Raw genomic sequence first — 22504 nt, forward strand, 5'->3', positions numbered from 1 at the left:
TATCTATGAGTAGAAAGAGTGAGGGTGCTGATGCTGCTGAGATCCAAAGCAAAAATATTAACAACTACTGCAGATGACGCCAAAATAATTCAATTACACTTTTCTTCATATTTTCAATGATTTAAGAGCAACCACTTCGGATGGACAACTTCTTTAATATGTATCCCAAACATGCTTAATAAAGGTCATCTTGTAGCAGCCCTTTTGGAGAGACCGGTGACTGCTTTGCTGCATTCATTTTCTACCATTTTTCTTTCAAGCTCTCTTTAAGTACTCCAATGTCATCAAGCACAATACCAGACAGTGTTTTTTAATGTTTCATGTTAATTTTGACTATTTTGGAGGATGTATTCTACCATCCATTCATGACAATTTAAACCTTAAATATAAAATAAATTTTCCTGGGAAAGAAAGATATAACGTTGCTTGCAAGATGAAGAGTATAGGCAATCTTGTGCACAAGTGTTGACGCAGTGGTCTTCTAGATTCTCAACAAAGCGGATTTCTTGCTTTCCCGAAATCTCTGTCAAGGTTTAATTATATGATCTCTTCTCAGGTGTCACCAATGGACCGAATGATCAACTTTGAGCACACAAAATAAACTAGCTTGCGGATGTTAACATAATGTGATGCAGACATTCGTGGTATCCAGAGCGCGTTGGGTATTCATACTTTCCACTTCAGATATTTAATTTGATAACTGGCTGACTGATAAAGAAGACGAACCCCCGTGAATGTTGGTGACCCCACAACCTTTTTTCTGTAGTGATATCGAAAAGTCATTCATTCAACCTTTGTAGTTCTGTGGCGTGTGATGATTCATTGCCGCTTGTGGCAGCTGCTGGAAAGGCCTTCAGACTTTTAGTAATGTTTATATGATCCGATGAATCACTGTTTAGTCTGCTTTTGCATTCGATTACTGCCGACGGCCCAGAAGTGTCCCAACTTCCCCGAGCTGATCTCACCTGTCCTTGCGCGCTGATGTCAGCACTGCTATCTTGCTCTATGATGTCACTGGGTCATTCCTGTTGTGTTGAGTAACAAGCTGTCACTGCCTGCCTTCTCCTGTCTGCGTGTGTTTTTAGATGCTGAGTGTGTGAGAGAGCGTTAGACTTAGGTCTCTAACCCTAACCCTGGTTGCTCACTGATTTATTATATCTGACACTCTACAGGCCAGAGAGCTGTAGACAGATATCTCACATGTCACATGTGTGTGTGTGTGTGTGTGTGTGCGCGCGTGAAGTGTAGAGTAGTGTAGTATATGGAGAGCTTTATATAGCCACAGTTATCCAGGAAGAAGGAATGCCCTGGATGCCAGTGACCATATTTGAACAGTGTGTCAGCTACAGGCAGAGTGCACACACTGACTACAAACCGTAACTTACCCACACTCTAACACTCACCTCCCCTTCATCCCCAGGCTGTGTGTGTGTGTGTGTGTGTGTGTGTGTGTGTGTTTGTGTGTGTGTGTGTGTGTGTGTGTGTGTGTGTGTGTGTGTGCGCTCTGTGTTGTAGTTCCACTGGATCACCACTATCAGGCAATGTAATACCTTTCTATAGCAGTGACAGAGGGGCTTTCGGTTTTCCCTGACTCACAGGGAGCACAACTTCTCTCTCTCTCTTTCCAGCACTTTCTGGGTTCTTCCCTCTGACAATCCGTTCTGCTGACTGACAACATCCACCCGGACCGTGTGGAGGAAACCACTCCACTCCACCTCTCTCTCTTTTAGTTCTCACCCCCTTCGGCTTGCTTCGTGCTGATCCCTGACTTCTGTACTTTTTGGGGGTTTTTTCAGGGCACTGGTGGTTGAGCCCTGCTTGGCTTTTTGGGCTGCGTGTGTGTGTGTGTGTGTATGTGTGTGTGTGTGTTTGTGTGCGCGTGAGCCAGTATGCCATGTCGTCCCCATGCTCGTCGTTTGTGCAGATAAAGCATGAGGACCTGCTCTACTACGAGAACTGTGGAGGGGGCAGCTTTGGGAGCGTCTACAGAGCCCTGTGGAGATCCCAGGACAAGGAAGTGGCTGTGAAGAAGCTTCTGAGAATCGACAAAGAGGTAAGGAGGGCAGGCGCACACAATCGCACAAACACACACACACACACACACACACAGCATTCATCATACACTTCTGCAGCAGAGACACACATTTGAAGTTCAAAAAATATGCATAGGTTATGCATACTTTGGCACATTGCTGCATAAAACTTCAGCATGAATAAGTTTCCACCACTAAATTCCCAGATTTCTCTTTGAAGCCGTGCACCCAAAGTCTCCTCTCTTGCCTCCCCCTCCTTCCCCGTTTTTTTATGCCGTTGAACATGTGTTTATCTTAAACATACCTCTAGTCGTCGTCCCTCCTCCTCCCCACTCAGTTTTTTATTTATGCCCGCACTCCCCTCTGTTCCTCCCATTGTGTGTTAAGGGCGAGGTGTGTGGTCATTTGGCCCGGGGTGGTTTTCTCCATGAGAATGACCCCGACTGTAACCTAAACATAATTTCCTTCCATGTTATTAATACTGTGCTGGTAGAGGCCTCGCAGGTCAGTGTCAAGGAAGCTGTTGGAAGTTAGGGTGACCCCAAGGGTGATTCGGCCACGGTGTTATTGTAGAGGCAGCACATTTAAACTATGTAATGTAAAGAACGCACATGGGGCCAGCAACATAAAACCACACGGGAAAAAAGAGAGTTTGATTTTATTTCTCTAACATCCAATCTGACTATAAATGCAGGGTGGAGAGATGTGCATGATTGTGTGTGTGTGTAGAGTCCAAATTCAAATGCACATTGATGGATGGAGAACTGCAGCTCAGTTGATCCTTAATTTGCACAAACATTGCAATCACACAGCGGTGGAAGAAGTATACCAATAACTTTCTTGAGTAAAAACCCCCACACTATAGTACTATATTAAAAGAGTGTGTTAATTTGTACTATAGTAAAAGTATAAGATGAGTTAGCAACAAAATGTATTTGAAGTAGCAAAGATAGAAGTAACCCTGCAGAATTTCTCTGTCACATGATTATATTATTGGATCCACTATAACTATCACGTAGAAGGGTTAGAGTAAAAGTACAGATTCTCCCTCTGAAATGTAGTGAACATAACATGAAAACACAAAAGTTGCGGACCTCAAAACTGCATTCAAAATGACTGTCCAAAATGTATGGACACAAACGTGTTTGTTCACACTGAGAAATTCACACATGGCAGAAATGTTGCATGCAATCAAAACAAGATGAATTGCTCCTGGTAAGAAAAAGGCAAATATTTTGGTGTTTTGTGATTTCATATAATTGATGGATAGCTCTCATGTTGCCTGGCAACAGCTCCATATCCCACATATACAGAGGGTATAACCTATATGTCAGTTCAGGTTCATGGCATGTTTGTCACTGCGGTGTGGAAGGTCTTCTTTCTCAGAGTCGACCTGTGGTATGAAGGAGGATCAGACACACTGTTAGGACGAACAAGTTAAAAGCTCTAAACTTTTATGTTCACAGTTTAGCAGGAATGATTGACACTTTTACATTCTCACAAGTTATGTTTGCATGACAATGTCCGATAGTGAAGAATGCTTAAGAAGTTATTCATATCCCCTTTCTTTTTCTCATCTCCTTTGTCCAGGCTGAGATTCTTAGTGTCCTGAGTCATAAGAACATCATTCAGTTTTATGGAGCCGTGCTGGAAACTCCCAACTATGGCATTGTCACAGGTCAGACCCCAAGTGTGTGTTTGTGTTTGTGTGTGTGTGTGTGTGTTTGTGTAATTTGTGTATCCTCTCAGATGTACTCACAAAAACACAAAATCTCAACATGAGTTACCATTTGAAAAATGGCTCTACAAATGAAGATGTTGATGAGGTTAAGAGTCAGGGTAGATTGCCCCCTGATATAAGAGTGCATGAGTGTGTGCATACTAGCTTTATTAGTGTATATTTGCTCCTATGTGTGCCCCTTACGGATACGTTAGCACATGCTCCTATGGCCGACTAGTGTTTATGTGTGTGTTTTGAAGTATCTGTGTACACTTTGAATGCTGCTTCATGCAGGGTTTTCCTGGCAGGACATTTGTAACTGAGACCAAGGTGTTTGATTGCGGTTGTAATCTTGGATGGTGGTCATATGGTTAATACAAAGCACAGAGACACATGACTACAGTCTCGTCCAGCGAACATTCTCGTAGCGGCAGAATCAAACAGAGTCCAGTGCTTAATTGAAATAAAATGGTACAGAAGGCAAAAAAAGAACAACTGAGTAAAGTGTATTTTTCCAGTTCTTTAAAAAGGACAGTTTTATCTGTGTTGTAATCAAAGCAGTCCTTTGATTGGACAATATACTCCATATTATGCTTGTCTCTTTTTATAGTGAGATTTATAAAAAAAATTAATGGGAGGTTAAAGGTCCAGGGATAATCTGGATTAGACAGTCAGGGTGTGAAAGCTGTGCCTGTTTCCACTGATTTGAGCAGCTAGTGTCTGTTGTGCTTAACTGTAACTCACACATATAATATATATTAAATATATTGATGCAATAGCTTTTTAACGTGTGATGTGATATACGTATGCTTGAACCACGTTTATACAAATTTATATTTTACTATATAGATAGAGGATCAAATGCAAGTTGTTGATGTTAAATAAAAAATAAAAAATCCCAGATGAGACAAGTCATGTTGTACACTGTCAGTAGCCGTGCAAACACAGGATTTATCTCTTTAACTGTTCTCAATGAATGACCGTTGCTTCTATGTGTGTGTGTGTGTGTGTGTGTGTTCTCACAGAATATGCTGGTGCTGGTTCTCTATATGAGTACCTTTCCAGTGAGCAGAGTGAGGAGATGGACATGGAGCAGATCATGACGTGGTCCATACAGATAGCCAAAGGTACGCTTAAAGAAATGATAATACTAGTAATGATACAAAATATCCCTCTGTGATTAGTTTTAAAGGTGCACTATGAAGTTTAAGAGGGGGGGGATTTGTTTACTTTTGCAGAGCCTGCGGTAAATTTACAAAACATATTTTCTCTACATGTAATTCTTAGTATTCAATAATTCTATCATCATGAATTCAAAACAATTATTTTGAGGCACTTTTGAGCCAAACTGTGGGCCCATGCTGCTGTATAAAACAACAATGAAACAGTAACTTTTCAAGTAGCTTTCTACTTTCAAACAGTGTTCCAGGGATCCAAATTTCCAATGAGTAAAGTTGTTTTAAGCAGCTATGAGAATATACCTAAGATATGTTTAACTTTTCTGAAACACCCAAAGTGCACCATTTAAGATAATTGGATGGTAAAAAGCCAAACATATTATAAGTGGTATTGAATAGTCAACAGTGTCAACTTTGAGAATCAACTCAAAACAAAAACATTTGATGATGAAATTTCACCCAAACCTTTAATGCTGATACAGTTGTTGTTTCTTTTTCCATTTGTTAATGCTTCATCTCCTCACAGGGATGCATTACCTCCACGCAGAAGCTCCAGTCAAAGTCATTCACAGGGACCTCAAGTCACGGAACGGTAATACATGACAATCAAACACACTTTGATTCTCTATACGCACACCTTAAACAGGAGTTATCTTTTGCCTATTGTCTATTAGCTATAGGATATTAACATACACAGCTTTGACCAGATTCCCTGTTCTCTCTTCCACAGTGGTAATGACAGCAGACAAAGTGCTGAAGGTTTGTGTAACAGTGGCCCTGGGGTTTCACACACCACATATTACACATTTAAAATGGTTTTAATTTTACAGACACACTTGGTGTGCTTCGAGTGTGTTTTCTTCACTGCTCTTTTCTCTTTGGATTTTTAGATTTGTGACTTTGGGGCGTCCAAGTTCCTGTCCCATACCACCCATATGACGGTGGTGGGCACTTTTCCCTGGATGGCCCCAGAAGTCATTCAGAGCCTGCCTGTCTCCGAGACCTGTGACACCTATTCTTATGGCGTGGTGAGTCGGCAGTGCTGTAAAAAATATCACTGTTGTAAGGACACACATTAAACTTCTGTACAGAGCTGGATTCAATTCTCACTCAGCTTTGTGTCTTCTCCTTATTCTTTCATCTGAATGATTTTTAAACAGCTGAAACAGGTGAACAGCCTTTTGAACACTTAACATCTAAGATGTTTGGACGTTGAATAATTTTTTTTTTTTTTTTCAACGAAAGTTATCAGACATGTCTCAGCTATTGTACAAATTCATTTAGTATGTGTTTTGACTTGAGTTTGTGCCTTTCTTATAAAGATATCTTTACAACTATTGTGGTGTTACTTGAAACAAAATGTCCATAAAATATTCACAGCCGCTACCGACAAATTATGTCTGTCTAAATGATCTAACACAGTTTTGTTCTGTGGCCAGGTGCTGTGGGAGATGCTGACTCGGGAGGTTCCTTTTAAAGGTTTCGAAGGGCTGCAGGTTGCTTGGCTGGTGGTGGAAAAACAAGAGGTAACACACAGGCACATACACACACACGTGCGCACACTCCCAAACAAACAATAAACACATGAACACACCTTTTTGAACAGCAAGGTTTGGAGAAGGCTGGAGGAACAATGCAATGCTCTCATGGTTTCCACTGCGAGCTGGTGAGGCTGAGGCTGGGTATTTTTAGGCCTGATGTCAGTTCTCTGCTCTTGTAAGGCCTGGATACACAGCAGTGGAGCTAGGCCAGACCCCCCCCCCCCCCACCCCCCGGCTAAGGCCTTTACGAGAGAGAGAGAGAGAGAGAGAGAGAGAGAAGGGAAAGGAGAAAAGATTGCAGTGATAGAAGGTTTGATTCAAGAGGTTTATGGGAAGTGGGGGATGTCGGTTCAACAGTGTATATGTGTTTTCAGTTATTGACGTGCCTGAAATCCCCCTTCTACAGACACAGACACAGACACACACACACACACACTGGGGGACCAACAAACAACTCGGAGAATATGATTCCTGCGTAGCCGTTGGCTTATCTCCAAATACTCTCCTTAAATAACTCACTCTCTCTCTCTCTGTCTCTTTCCCAGTCTCCCCTTTATTTTCCTCTCCATTGCTATACCTCTCTTCCTGACCCTCTCACTTGCCATCTCTCCACTCAGAGCCGGTGATATTTTGGGATAAATCCCTCAGAGAAAACTGTTTCTAAAACTGTACTATGGAGCTGTCTGGGCTCATTCAGAGCTTTGGTGATGCCAGGGTATCTGTTCATGCAGGCACATTATTTCAGTGGCATGGTGTACTGCAGTTATGACACAAAGCTAAAGAGGGAACAATGTTGTGCTTTAAACAAACTAGTTTAAAGCTAAGATATCTTTTAACTATTTTCTCAATCCCAGCGATGCGAACACATTGGTTCTACATAAACACAATATATTCTGCCAAAGTCAAATATATTTGTGATATTTCACATTAAAGATGTGTTTGTTGCTCTGTGCTCTTCTTGCTTTTATTTGAAGTTGGTGGGTCTCAGGACAAAATTCAGGCTATGTCAAGTACTTCTAAGAAACCCATCTGGATTAAGCAATCATTAAATGAAGATAAGGTTACAGCTGAGGGGTTGTTTGCTTGTGTTCCCAGGCCACTGTCAGTCAAAACCGGCTGAAACCACACCCACACGGTCCTGGAGAGTTTACGAGTGTTTAAACTCTTACTAAATGATACCCGATGCTATAGTTTGACAGACTATTGGAAGGACTGTTGTGAAATTTAGCACAGACATTCATGTTCCAACCAGAATGAATTGTATCAACATTGGTGATGATTTGACTCGTGATCTAGACCCACAACTTTTAGTGTCAAGTTTTTTGGTTTATTTTAAAATTCTTGCAAAACTCATAATGTTCCCATCAGCCTTAGCTGTTTTGTGTTAATTAGCAAAGGTTAGCATCATAACATACTTAGCATGCTGATGTTAGCATTTAGCTCAACATCACTGTGTTTCAAGTAGCCTATAGGCATACCTAACAGCTATAACCTCTTAAGTCTTAGAACTTTGATTGTTGCGCTTTAAGTCTGGAATATTTAAAGGTGCACTACGCAGTTTCAAGGGAGGGGGATTTGTTTACATTGGCAGAGCCTGCATTTAATATACACATTTTTACTACACGTCACTCTTGGTAGGCTATTGAATAATTATTTTATCATTATTAATCAAAACTAAATTATTTTGAGGCTCCTGGAATGAAATGATAGACTTAGGTTTTTAAACCAATCTGTGGGCTCGGCTGCGTCACACAACAACAGTGAAACAGTAACTTTTCGGGTAGCTTTCTAACTTTAAACAGTGTTCCAGAGATCCAATTTTCCCATGAGGAAAGTTTATTAATTAAGTTATGAGAATATATCTAGTTAGAACATGTTCACTTCTCTGACACACCAAAAGTTACATAGTGCACCATACATTTTTTGAAGAAAAAGTAATTGAAGCCATGTTTTCATGGGCTTAATTGTAACTAGGTTCTTTGTTTGTTTTTGTGAACAACTTGGTTCAATATGACTTTTCTGTTGAAAGTAAAAGCTTCGGCTTCTTGTTTTTGCATGTGTTTGTCTGTCTGGGTAACTAGAGGCTGACCATCCCCACCAGCTGTCCAGCAAGTTTTGCAGAGCTGATGAGGAAATGTTGGCAAGCAGACCCAAAGGTAAGCTAAATAAACAAGCAACACTATGACTCATCTCCAAAACATACACTTATCCCTGGTATACTTTTGAAGACATTTAAAATAGCTGTGCAGGATATTTGATCTTTTCTGCATGCATTTATCTCCAGGAGCGTCCACAGTTCAAACAGGTGCTGGGAAACCTGGAGACCATGGCCAATGACAGCAGGCTACCGGACCAGTGTAACTCCTTCCTACATAACAAGGACCAGTGGAGGTACACTCACAAAAATACCAACACACAAACACATAGTTTGGTAGATATCCAAATGAAAAACTGTGTATCTGCACTGCGTCTCAGCATGATGCACCTTCTGTTCATTTCTAAGTGTATACAGTAAAGCCTGGATCTTTTGTCAGAATGACAAATGCAGTCCGTGCTTAACTGTACTCCAAATAAAAACTCAATATACATGCACCCGAACTCCACATAGTCTCCACACGTGCCAGCGTGAAACAGTCACGCATACATACATACACACAGCTCTGTGGAAGCTCAGGAGAGAAGCTGAATGTGTGACCCTGTGCTCTACTTCAGTCTATAATAAGCTCTCTGGAAAGTGTCCATGGAAGAGATTCCTCTACTCCTCCACTCTGCCCCTCGCTCCACCAGAGGGAGAGCGACAGAGGGGGTAGGGGGCCGACGGAGGATAAATGGACTATGAGCTGAAGAAGAGGAGAAGTTCAGGGAGGAACTGAAATGTATTGGGTGCATGTGAAATCTAAAAAACTGAACAAGAGAGAGAGGGAGAGACAGAACAGGGGAAGGGGGCTGGGGATTTGGGAAGAGACACTGGACGGATGACGAGGGGTGAGACAGGGTAGAGAGAGGGAGAGATGTGGGATTGAGCAGAGGAGAGAAGGTGTGAGATTCTGTGCATATTTAACAGGAATACAGCGAGGCAATCAATTCTTATGTGAAGTTTTGGGTACGGGTGGAAAAAGTTGGACAAGGGAAGGGAGGCAGAGAGGAGGGAAGGAGGGAGGGCTGAGGGGAAGGGTTGAGGGAGGTGAAGGGGCGGGATGAATGAATAGGGGGGTATGGAAGGAACACAGAAGGAGGTATGGCTGTGCGTCAGATCTGTCTATATTTAGTTTGCTGTGAGAGTTGATTGTGTTTGTGAATGCAGATCCATGGGCAGTTACTCTCACAGGGACCTCCTGTGGCAGTAGACAGTACTGCAGATACATGTTTTACACACAGAACCTTTTTTTTTTTTTGCATATGCAGTATCTTATTTTTGCAGGAATACTCAAGTAAACTAAACATATTATGTCATGCAGTCTGCAACAATAAACTACAATATACTCATTTTGAATAGCCATTGTACCAGATCTGAAATATGTGGTTTTCTTGATATAGATTATTTTCCCCCAATGCTATGCACAAAAAAAGGAGAAAAAAGTATTAAATCTGGAGAAAAGTACTAAGCCTACCATTTTTTTTGTATATTAACTGCAAAATTAGTAAACTGTCAATTACTTTGAAGTTTATACAACGGTTTTGGATTATAACATATTTGTACCTGTGCTGTGTTGCAGATGCATGACTGATTGCTAAAACATGCAATCTCTCATAACTGATACGAAAAGATCAGAAGTAAAATACACTGCAGTCTGGAGCACCAGTAAAGTACATGGGTCAAGATGTTATGATCATCCAGCTCGAAAAGATGGCCCAACACATTTTTATTATCCCATGCATGTGCTGTTGAAATATTTATAAATTTCAGTTTCTTCCTCCTGAGTATCTTTTTTGAAATTGACCTGAACCATTTGTTCAATGCTGGCTGCGTTTAGTCGAACTATCCAATCTAGGCCATGTCTGCATCTACAAAGTGACGGTAGATGACCTGCAGTATATTCTACAGGTGTGAAATCGAGTCGACCCTGGAGCGCCTCCGCAAGCTGGAGCGTGAGCTTTACTCCAAAGAGAAGGAGCTGGAGGAGAGAGAGAGGAGGCTGAAACTGTGGGAGGAGAGGCTGATGGAGAGGTCCAACATGACGCCCAGTCCCACCTCTCTGCTCATGGAGCGCTCCAACATCTCACCAGTAAGTACAAGTGCAGTGCAAATACATAGAAGCAAAAACAAAACTCTCAATTCAGTTATTTTCAGCGGCTTCAGAGTATCTCTGGCAAAAAAAAGCTTCAGTTCCCATTGCAATATGTACATTAAACAAGACCAAATAGACATTACTATTTAATGCAGCGTTACTTTACACGTGTGCTTTACTGTCCGTGTGATTATATGTCTTGTGAGTGACAAACTAAAGGCAATTTTCTGTCACACTATGTCACTAAAGTATTTTGAATGACATTGAATTGAATCAAACAATACCTTTTTAATCATTTCTCTCTTTTGATTGATCCAGTTCTTCACTCCAATGTCCATCGGTTCGTCCGGCTCGTTCTTCCGCTCACACTCTCAGGACTCCAACAGCGCCACGGTCAGCAGCGCCGGTGTGAGCAGCGCCGGGGTCAGCTGCCTCCTGCGCACCCTCAGCAACGGAGACACGGAGAGGGGGAACAGCAGCAGCAGCGGAGGGGGGGCAATGGACAGGGGGGTGGGCTCGCTCGATGGCAGCAGGCTGCACGCCATGCTCCGAGGGTTGAAGGGCAGGTTTGGAGAGGAGGAAGAGGAGGAGGAAGAGGAGGATGAGGAAGAGGAGGACGAGGAAGAGGAAGGGACCCTGGAGGAGAAAGGCTGGCTGCGAGAGAGGGACAGAGATGATAGCGGCGGCATGGACGGAGGAGGAGGAGGAGGCAGGGTGCAGGTGACACTCAGGAGCTTCCCGGGCGGTGTGGTGGAGCGGGAGGAGAGGACGTGGGAGGGAGGGGACAGGGAGAGAGGAGGCATGCAGAGGAGCAGGGTCACCACCATAGTGCGCGGATACTCGGGCGGCTTCGGGGAGGCCGAAAGGGAGGAGAAGGAGAGGGAGAAGGAGAGGGAGGGAGCGTGGGAAATCGACAAATTAGGGGACAGGCTAGAGGAGAAGGGGATGGAGGGAAGCATAGAGGGAGGGAGGCTCCCGTCCATGTTCAAGGGTCTCCACGGGAGCTTGGGCGGCCTGGGGGACATGCTGTCCTTAGATATGAACGAGATGGGGGACATGGACAGACTAGGCGACATGGACATGGGCGACATGAGTGACATGGGGGTGATGAAGGTGGTGGGCCGCGGCTTGAGAAGCGAGGTGGGGGTGAGGGGGCGCAGCAGGAGTGACATGGGAGTGGTAGTGCAGGGAGTGAGAGGCGACCTCAGTCAGGAGTCCATCAGCCATCAAAAGATCAGAGGAGAGGTAGGCGTCATGGGTCACTCCGGGGTGCAGGTCAGCATGCGCGCATCCTCCAATCAGAACTCTGTGAAGAGCAGCAGTGTGCGACACGGAACCAAGATCAACATGGCGACGGCGGCCATGGACATGATGGAGCTCGATTGGACAGACAGTGACTAGGAGAAACGTACAAACACACATACACACGCACACAGAAAACACATGTAGCAATACACACAGAGGCCAAAGTAGAAAGGTTTTGACTTGTTGGCACATACCGTATCTAAAGCTACAGTATGTGCATTAGAATCTCCAGTTGAAAAAAGAGAGCTAGTATACACACATTTGTTTTGTTAAATTTTTTTTTTATTGAATGGATGAATACTATATGCCCATGTGTACTGTGAAGTAGGAAGGCGCAACAAGAGACAATTAGATGTTGTCTTGTCATGTTGTCAGAATGACTTCACCTGTGTAATTTGAATGTGCTATTAAAAACTGCTGCATAACATACTGTAAGAGGTACAAGTGTTAGAAAAATAGCACACTTGAATGCCGCTCTAATGAGGCAGCACTGTCTTGATATTTTCTCTTCCTGCTTGTAGAGTACCTTGTAGTTTCTAGATTTGATTTGTTCAAAATGAGCTTTGACTTTTATCAGTTCTAACTGTGATCTGGTGTGTGAATTTTTTTGGCATTTCTTTCTGTATATTTTATCATTTTTCAATAAAAAGAAAATAAACTCTTGATTCCATTCCTGTGATTTTGGTCCTCTAGAGTAAGCCTCCACCCTTCAGTATACGTATACAGCACAAATCAATTATAATTTTATATATTTGACAAAATGGAAGACAAGTGGGCTCAGGAAAACATGGTACACATAATTACTCATTACCTAACTCTTTCTCACACACTGAGCAACAGAGCCACTCCTGCCAGCACCCACTTGGCGGGCCTCTCTCTGGTTTTAAGGCTAAACGTCCATACATATGTGGGTCCTCTGATCTTGGTCTTGTAGAGCGGACACTCATAGATGTTCCTGGTCTCGTGGCGGTCGTTGGGCACGGCTCGGACCGAGATGACGGGCATGGCTGGGGTCAGCTCCTTTAGACGGGCCTCTGTGATCACCCCAGCCTGAGTGTCCCACCTTGCACCTTTTGGATGGATGAAGACAAATGGGAAATAGGATTACCGTGTTTAAAACAATTTACACATTAACAGAAGGGCCAGGAAGTTTGAACATGCAAAACCATTTGATTCACGAAAGAGAAATATTAGTTTTTCGTTCAAACATGTTGGGGGAGATGGAAATAAAATACAGGGTTTTGTCTACCTTCCATGTAAAGTCCATATACGTATGCGCCCTCCCTGGCAGGTTGGTTGAACTCTTCCTTAAACTTCTTGGTCACATCCACAGTCAGGTTCACTTTATCCAAGGGCCACTCATTCTTACGAGCCAGAGACTGCATCACCGCTGGAAAAAATAAAAACAACATGATTAATGACCATTAGGCGAAGGATCCTACGGGAGTATACAAAAAAAAAGCTTTATTCTATTGTTGTTTGTTTGACGTTGTGTGTTACCAGTGAGGAAGGACTGTGGGTTGAAAAGTCCAGACAGCCAGACGACACTAGGCAGAGTCAGGTCCTGAGTCCAGCTGTCCAGCTCTTTGCAACGCTGCAATACGTCATTATACCTGACACACACACACACACACACACACACACACACACACACACACACACACACACACACACACACACACACACACACACACACACACACACACACACACACACACACACACACACACACACACACACACACACACACACACAGAAAGAGAGAAAAGGATCGTAAATACAGCACTTTTTTTTCCACAGCTAATGTAATAACACAACACACACTTATACGCACCATATAGCCAGGCTGTAGATGGAGGGGTAGGCCAGCTTGGTCCAGGTATCTGGGACATTGTCAAAGAACAGGGCCGTCTGCAGCTTCTCCATCTCAGAGGAGATGGCCAGTTCACCCTTTTGGCAGACATTATTATAACTACTACTATTACACCACTGTGAATACACACAAATCCAAAGTGCTGCATGTAGCATCACTGAATCATTACCACATTGACACACCAGAGTAAATGCTGTAACAAACAGCTGCTGGTTATTACAGTAAAATATATGTCTCCTGATCGGTTGAAGGAAAAAAAAAATTGTCTTCGAATGGATTTATGTGGCACTATCAAAGACTCCATACTTGCAAACAGGAAGAGTTTTTTTTTATAAACTTGTATTAAACTATGTTTACCAATGTCACTGCTAGAAGACATACTGTACGTATGTAGATGCCAATCCTCACAAACTCATTTGAATAAGTCAGACCAAAGCTAATGTGACGATGTTGAGGGCCGCATCGATGCAAACAAACAAAGACGCGAGCATACCTTGAGTCCCAGGTCGAGCTCTTTGAGTGAGCGCCGTATCTCAGATATGAGCATGTTCATGCGCTCACACTCCTGGAAGCAGACCAGGATATATGGGGAGCGTTCGGCTGTCTTAGAGGTGATGTCGGACATATTGTACTCCTCTGGCAGCTTCTCCAACACCTCATCTAAAATAGTTTTCACCTGAGGGAGGAGTCTGTAATAAGTAACTTCATAGGAAAGGAATTTAACTACACTCACTACATTTAGTAATGTAGCTCTTTTCACCTTGCTTCCCTAAGAATTAAAACATTGGGGTCATCCAAAACTGCTGCCTGTGTGACTAATTTAGAAGCTGGCATTACTAACTTTGTAAAATACCAAATCACAACCTGTGTGTTCTAATCTTTTGATTTATGTAAAAAAAAAAATCCATTAAAGAGAATAATTAAACCCGTAGGTGTACCTTCTCCTCAAGTGTCTGTGAGGCCCCCTCTCCCATCACGGCATCAGGAGACTGCAGCTCCAGCAGAGTGTGGAAAAGGTTATCTGACGTTACTGTCAAGAACTCAATTTCGGCGTTGGGGTGCAACCCATAATGCACTGGGCTCTCGTGGGGCAGCATCTCATCTATGAAATCATGGTAGCCCTGTAGATGTAGTGAGACAAAATGGTGAATGCCATCCATCTATTAGTGTCATCATAACAAACTAGTTTTAAGTTGAACCTCAGGGAACCTTAAAAAAGAAATGTTTTCTTCACATGATTTCCATCTCTGTTTACCTGGTAGTCCAGGTTGGAGGGGACCACAAACCCAGGAGCCAAAGAGAGCTTCCTGTCGAACTGTAAAATAACAACAAGAAAGAAGTGTATTTTTACCTCCACACATCAAACACAATAGTCCTACAAGACAATCATTTACTTGGTCGAATGATGGACTAGATCTGGCACGTCAGGTTGCCAGACACTCTCTAGCTTGCATTTGCAGTCTTTGGCCCAAAACTAGTCAAACTATACTATTTATATTTTCTTACTGGGTTGTTCCCAAGAATAAACTATCAGACAAACCTGATTGGGCTGCATGTATTCTTCCAGGTATGTTCTGCAGAGCCGTCTGTCCCAGTCATCGGTGATGTGTCCTCCATACATGATTTCACCAAACAGATACCTCAGGTCCTCCCATGGCACCTTCAATCCACATAATCATTATGAAAACCACTGCCAATACAACCATCATCTCTATCATCTTTATTGTTCACATACACCATCTCGTCCCAACTGTTACGTCTACCACCCACCCCACCTGTGCATTGGCCTCCAGGTAGTTGTAGAGGACGTTGACTGATATGGTCAGGTCTCCGGTGTTGAAGGGATACTTTCTGTTCCAACCCTGGGGTCCAAACTTCCTCCTCTCCGCCACACAGGCATGGAAGTAACACAGAGAGAAGAGGATGGTCTTAAACTCCTGCTCACGACTGCACTGATCCAGGATGTCCTATGAAGAAGAATTAACAGGTAAATAAACAAATAAGCACTACTGCCGCAAAGCAAACAGTCAACACTCACCTGGTCAAAGTTATCCAGAGCAGCGTGCAAATTGGCATGCATGCCAGTAGGAGGCTCATTTGTGATCTTGATGGCGTTTTCCAGAATTCCCTGAGGAAAACATATTGCCAATACTTAACTAAGTCATTAATTGTAGTCAGGGGCGCCCTAAGTGGGTGAAACGTTTGGAAGATTCTAAGGGCATGTGATTGACAGGGGCCTCAAATATTACAACAACCTATGTCCTGGGTGGGGCCCAATCGCCCAGTGTTATACAGTATATTTTCATCTGGCCCAAAATAAAAACAAATCCCTGGCTGGCTGCGCCCCTGACTAATGTACATTAACTACATGTACGGTATATGCTTGATGCATTGAGATGGCCTTGTTGCATGTACACTGCATCGCTATACCTGTGGTATGATGTGCTCCTGGGGCGTTGGCGCCGGCTCAGCGCTCATAAACACTCTATATTCTGGATGACTGCCTTCCCAGCAGTGCTCCAGGAGCTTCTCAAGTGAGCCCAGCCAACGAGCAACCAGGTGGATGTTCTACAGTTGCGTGAATGAAAAACACAATCCAAATCTAGTATAGTAGAATGGGTGATAGTATGAACTTTGAAGCATACAAACTAAAGAATACACAGAATACACAGAACAATATATTTGATCCTCTGATGAAACATTAATAGTGTAAATCCATCTCTCTTCCACCTGCAATATAACCCAGTGACCCTCCTTGGCAGCGATTTCCATGGCAACCTCAGCCACAGCTTCCTGACCCTGGCCCAATGACACGTTGTGAAGCTTCCCGAGGTCGATGGTGTAACCGAGCTTCCTTCCTGGGAACAAAAAGAACCCATTGAATTTGTAAGTCTTTATATACTGTTTGTTGATGTAGACTAAAACAAAAAATGCAAAATGACACAACGCTATAGGCAACATATACAGTAGTTTATGGTGCTTTATAAGCCCTACAAGAGACAACATCATTATAGCATGTGTAAAGAATAAGCAATTAAGAATCATGCAATGTTTTTGCTGTGTGAGTGGCTACTGTTTCCAATACCCAGTGATTCCACATCTTTAAGTGGGTCCACCCCAGGCGAGAGGATAAAGAACACAGGTGAGGCTGGACCACTTTCTCTGAAAGACTTTGCAAACTCAATCTTTCGGCCCTCTGTGTACTTCACCCCAAGCTTCTCCTCCACAAAGTTCCTGTAGTATGCCAAAAGAGGAGAGCAGAAACAGACTGGGTTTAAGGCAAGGCAAGTTTATTTACATAGCACAATTCATACGCAAGGCAATTCAAAGGGCTTTACAGGGGCATAAAATACATCAAGATCAGACATTAGAAATTGCATTCAAGAGCTAGTAAAAACAAAGAAAATACATCAAGATTCAAGATTAGACATTAAACATTTAGACAGCGATGTGGAATGGCGGCAAGGAAAATTATGTGACTGACACAATATAGTTTAAAAAAAAGAAAGTGATAAAAAGTGGTTAAATGTTAAAAGGGCAGCAATGCGAAAATATATCTAAAAAGGGGGGAAATCAAACCCTCCTCACCTGAGAGCGTAGGTCATGCGGTCAGGTCTCAGGGCTCTCATCATGATGAGCTTCTGCAGGGAGCTTTTCCCTTTCCACTCCTGGGGAAACTTCTCCTTCTCGGGACACTCCGACTCCACCATCTTCTTCCAGCGCTTAGGTGAGCCTTCCATGTCCCGATCCAAACCACGAAACTCATCAGTGAAACTCATCACCTGGACAATGACAAAATGTATGGATGGTGAGCCAGTAAAAACTAGAAATACTAACCTGTTTGGATATGTGTGTTTGCATTCACTTTGATGGCGCTCCATGCCGAGCTGGGAAGAAAGTCGAGGGGGCTGACGTAGCTGTGGTCGATGTTAAAACGTAGCAGGAAGTCCAGCTCTCGCATGTCTATCTCTTTACTCATCAGGAGTAACTAAAAGAGAGGAGAGCAGAGTCACGGAAGAAACACATAACACACTCACTCTCTCTCTATTCTATCTCTCTCTCTCTCTCTCTCTCTCTCTAACACTGACATAGACATTTACACACCTGGAAGGCTAGCTGTGCGGTAAAGGTGAGCTTGTCTCTCTCGAATAGTCCCCTGCTGATGTAGTTGAAGGTGGAGTAGGTAACGCAGTCTATGAGCGTGTTCACTCTGCTGTTCACATCCTCACAGGCCTCCGCCATCGCCACCGCCTTGTGGAATACCATGTTAAAGGCCTGAGAACAAGAGGTTTATTATCATCATGATCATTGTACACACTGATCATTTTTTCATAGGTTATCCAGAGTTTTCCACTTATTATCTTCACTAGGGATGGCATGACATTACATTTAGTGACAGCAATGTGTTTTGCAACATTTTAAACTGGAGGCATACTTATACACAAGTTATAACACAGAATTAATACATTTGTCTGTTTCATTATAATTTGATTAGTAAGTTCCTACTAGCACTTTGTCCTTCAATCCCTCCTGGTTACCTTGAGGCTGAACTGATACATGGGGTTGATCTTGTTGAGGTCGTTCATGATGAAGTAGAGCAGGGAAGCTCTGACAGCAACAGAACGGTAGTGTTCTCTGGCTTCATTTATCTTCACCTCGTTGACTTTAGCTTCCAACACCTGAGAAAGGAGCAATGGAGGGATGTAGAAGACAGAAGAAAAAGACGAAGGAGAAGAGATGACCAAAAAAAAAAAAAGGTGGATCATGGGAGAAAATATGGAGGGAAATATACAACACAAGTGAACTCTACAACAACTAAGTACACACACACATTAACCCTGTTACCTTGAGCTCAATCTCAGCAGCAGTGTGCTTGGTGGTCTCAAGCTTCTCCACCAGCACGTTGTCTCCCAGGAAGTTGCTCTCTGCGGCGGAGAGTCTGGTCAGCAGCTCGTCTTCCAGCAGCTTCAGCTCAATCTTAAAGCTGTTCTGATGTTTGGTCAGGTCACTCTGCAGGGAGTTCACACAAACAGTTTGAATTGTTGGTAACACTTTACAATAAGGTACACAAAATTGTAGTAGCTACTACATACCTACTACATAGATATGTGTTATAAGTGTTTTTTTTTGTGTTACCTACTACATAGGTTTTTTTTTGTGCTACTTAACACATAGGTTTTTTTGTGCTACCTAACACATAGGTTTTTTTTTTGTGCTACCTAACACATAGGTTTTTTTTGTGTTACCTACTACATAGGGTTTTTTTTGTGCTACCTAACACATAGGGTTTTTTTTGTGCTACCTAACACATAGGGTTTTTTTTGTGCTACCTAACACATAGGGTTTTTTTTGTGTTACCTACTACATGGGTTTTTTTTTGTGCTACCTAACACATAGGGTTTTTTTTGTGTTACCTAACACAGGTTTTTTTTTGTGCTACCTAACACATAGGTTTTTTTTTGTGCTACCTAACATAGTTTTTTTTGTGTTACCTACTACATAGGTTTTTTTTGTGTGCTACTTAACACATAGGGTTTTTTTTGTGTTACCTACTACATAGGGTTTTTTTTTGTGCTACCTAACACATAGGGTTCTTTTTTGTGTTACCTACTACATAGGGTTTTTTTTGTGCTACCTAACACAGGGGTTTTTTTTGTGCTACCTAACACATAGGGTTTTTTTTTGTGCTACCTAACACATAGGTTTTTTTTTGTGCTACCTAACACATAGGGTTTTTTTTGTGTTACCTACTACATAGGGGTTTGTTTTTGTGCTACTTAACACATATGTTTTTTTTTGTGCTACCTATGTGTTAGGTAGCACAAAAAAACCTATGTAGTAGGTAACACAAAAAAAACCCTATGTAGTAGGTAACACAAAAAAAACCCTATGTGTTAGGTAGCACAAAAAAAAACCTATGTAGTAGGTAACACAAAAAAAAACCCATGTAGTAGGTAACACATATCTATGTAGTAGGTATGTAGTAGCTACTACAATTTTGTGTACCTTATTGTAAAGTGTTACCGAATTGTTTTTGGAAATAGCTTATTTCAAAAAGCAGTATTTTTCCTTTTCATATAGTACACAGAGGCTGCAACAGCTAAAACATTTATCAGCACTGTTGGATATAATTAAAAAGTATAATGGAAACACAGCACCAAACTGTGTAACTGGTTAAAGCGGCAAAGCTACCTAATCACTGTACTTTAAAGGTGCTCCGAGGAACTTTCAGTTTGTTTTAATTCTTGCACCGCCTTTGGACAAAAGGGGTAGTGTTTTCACTACGCCAGCTGTTGTCCCAAGGTGAGCGTACCCATGACAAAGACACAAAGAAAAACTGTATTAAAATAGCATTCTTTGCACTGATGGTCTCGTTTTCTGTTGCATGTAATTTATGGTCATCAGAAGAACATTTTGACTTTTTCAGAAATATTTAAAGTTCATTGTAGCATCTTAAATACAATGTATTGTAAATATATATTTCTAAGTTACTAATGGTGTTTACACGTGCTAGAGCCTTACGTGTAATACAAGTTGACCGAAACTAATTTGCCATATAACAAAGAGGATCCCCTACTATAACTCATTTAGCCCACCTTGAGGTGCTCGAGGTCAGGTCTTTCCTGATTGACCACTTGGGCCAGGAGCTGGTCCTCCAGACCATCCCTGGTCACTGTAAAATTGATGAGGGTGGTCTGGGCTTGGATCTCTGGCTTGTAGTGAGGATTGGCCAATTTAGTGTGCAGGATCAGTCTAAAACCTGGGTGGAAGAAACACTCCTTGTCTCCCACCTTTATACAACTGGAAGAAAGTGATATAAAGAGAGGGAGCTTTAAGTATAATAGGAGAAGGACTGAACTAAAAAAAGAGGAAAAAATTGACGTTTTGTGTGGACAGTGAACATACGTGCCCTTCTTGATGGTATGTCGTCCCAGCAGAGGGTCAATAACAGGGTCAATAGTCTCCTCCAGGTTCTCTATAAGGACAGTATCCCCTGCCACCACAGCCTGTTCTATCACATCCACATAGCTGGAATAACATTTAACATTAATAAATGAAAAGGAAAAACATTCACACAAATAATAGTGCAACTAAAGAAAAGAAAAGCAGACAACACTAGGTGGCAGCAGGACATGCGCTATGTTAACAATGCTTCTCAGTCCAAGTTTCCCCACAGTGATATATTATATGAGGTACTGTATAACAGCAGTTCAGGTCCATATTGAAAGTCTTCATCTCTACCTGAGGATGTTAAAACTGGAATTAGAAAACGCTCACCCTCTTTCCCCGAGACTGACAACCTTAAGGCTGCTGCCACAGCGGCTCTTGATCCACTTGATGCCTTGCAGCTGAGGGTCAATGAGGAGAGGCCAACGCTCGCCTAAAGCAGAACACACATGACAGACATGTGGAGATTTGAACATATTATTGAGCAAATTGGCGGAGGGTTATCTCAATCCCTACAGTGAAGTAACACACACATATATATATATATATATATATATATATATATATATATATATATATATATATATATATATATATACACACATATATGGTAGACTCACAGTTAGTGAGGATGGTCGCATTCTGGGTAGACATTTTATCTCCTGGTAATCCTTCATTGTTCCACTGGGCCACCATCGCATCGTCCGTCAGCATCAACACTGGATCTAAGCCCTCTGTCATGGGGACTGGCACCTGATGGAGAGATAATGTGGAGAGAAAAAGTAAAATAATTATTTATTTTTTAATTTATTCAAATTTTCTTGTGAAGTTCCTGTTTGTGATATATATGATGATGTTGTTTTGGGTATAGTCTAGCTGAAATGCACTCATACATTGTGAATTGGGTTTGTTCATATACTGTCTTAATTATGTAAATATGAAATTTGAACTAATTTGTACTACTTTTGATGTAATGCAATGGGTGTGGTTTTGGGGATAATGTGAGAGCTTTTGTGTGTACGGCTGTATGTACTTGTCTATGTTTGTTTTGTTTTGTGATATTGTATTTTTATCACTCATGTATTTTACTTGTCCAATGTTTTCATTTTGAAAATGAAATGATGAAAAAATAAGAAAGGTCATCAGTGACATCTCAACACATACTCCTGTTGTAAGGACAGGCTGCTGTGGGAATGACAGAGATAGGAGGAAGTATGTGGAGCAGGAAAGCATAAGCAAATATGAAGATAGCCTTATAGTTTAGAAAAATATTTACTCTTTGTCGGACATTTCTTGGGAAAATATGTATGTGTTTGTTTTAGAGAGTGACCTTCTGGCTGCGCAGAAAGGGCATCCAGAGGTTGTCCAGCAACTCTCCTCTGTACTTCTTGGAGAAAGAGCCGGCATAAGAGATGAAGGCTGCGGTCAGGAGCACGTCCCCACTCAGAGTTTCCTCCTGTTCATGGTACTGAGCCACTGAATGGGCCCAGCGCACATTCTCACTCTGAAACAGGCACATATTGTACACACATACACAGTGAGATATATGGGCCTTATACAGGGAGCAACCCCTTTTTCCCAAAATACATCAATACAGTAGGTAAAAAGTAAGCATATTGTTTGGTACACAGCATACTGAGTTTATTCAAAATGTCTTCAATCAACTTTAAGAAACAC

At 42.2% G+C, this 22504-nt stretch overlaps 2 protein-coding genes across 2 annotated transcripts in view; one reads left to right on the forward strand and one right to left on the reverse strand.

Annotated features, from left to right (window-relative positions):
- Window positions 1–1703: 1703 nt before the first annotated feature.
- On the forward strand, window positions 1704–12102 carry map3k20b (mitogen-activated protein kinase kinase kinase 20b; the record flags this gene model as incomplete). The annotated part of the gene is made up of 12 exons (XM_080034061.1): window positions 1704–2053; window positions 3624–3711; window positions 4779–4880; window positions 5458–5523; window positions 5662–5690; window positions 5822–5959; window positions 6371–6457; window positions 8554–8628; window positions 8757–8863; window positions 10518–10698; window positions 11020–11267; window positions 11367–12102. The coding sequence occupies exons 1-12, from the start codon at window positions 1895–1897 to the stop codon at window positions 12100–12102; spliced, it is 2016 nt and encodes a 671-aa protein (XP_079890187.1). The 5' UTR covers window positions 1704–1894.
- A 726-nt stretch (window positions 12103–12828) lies between these two features.
- The window catches only part of LOC307255716 (dynein axonemal heavy chain 11-like), a gene marked incomplete at both ends in the record, with an annotated part of 39156 nt that continues 29480 nt past the window's right edge, over window positions 12829–22504 (reverse strand). Inside the window, 23 exon segments of the mRNA XM_080034467.1 lie at window positions 12829–13076; window positions 13256–13396; window positions 13507–13619; window positions 13841–13956; window positions 14373–14555; window positions 14818–15000; window positions 15135–15194; window positions 15420–15539; window positions 15655–15846; window positions 15918–16007; window positions 16310–16447; window positions 16610–16737; window positions 16965–17113; window positions 17468–17661; window positions 17745–17867; window positions 17984–18154; window positions 18418–18558; window positions 18725–18889; window positions 20476–20680; window positions 20786–20908; window positions 21158–21260; window positions 21448–21580; window positions 22158–22331. Of these exon segments, the coding sequence (XP_079890593.1) occupies window positions 12829–13076; window positions 13256–13396; window positions 13507–13619; window positions 13841–13956; window positions 14373–14555; window positions 14818–15000; window positions 15135–15194; window positions 15420–15539; window positions 15655–15846; window positions 15918–16007; window positions 16310–16447; window positions 16610–16737; window positions 16965–17113; window positions 17468–17661; window positions 17745–17867; window positions 17984–18154; window positions 18418–18558; window positions 18725–18889; window positions 20476–20680; window positions 20786–20908; window positions 21158–21260; window positions 21448–21580; window positions 22158–22331 (3393 nt within the window).

Source organism: Ammodytes marinus (genome assembly GCF_949987685.1).
Source record: "Ammodytes marinus genome assembly, chromosome: 9".
Classification (NCBI taxonomy): Eukaryota; Metazoa; Chordata; class Actinopteri; order Uranoscopiformes; family Ammodytidae; genus Ammodytes; species Ammodytes marinus.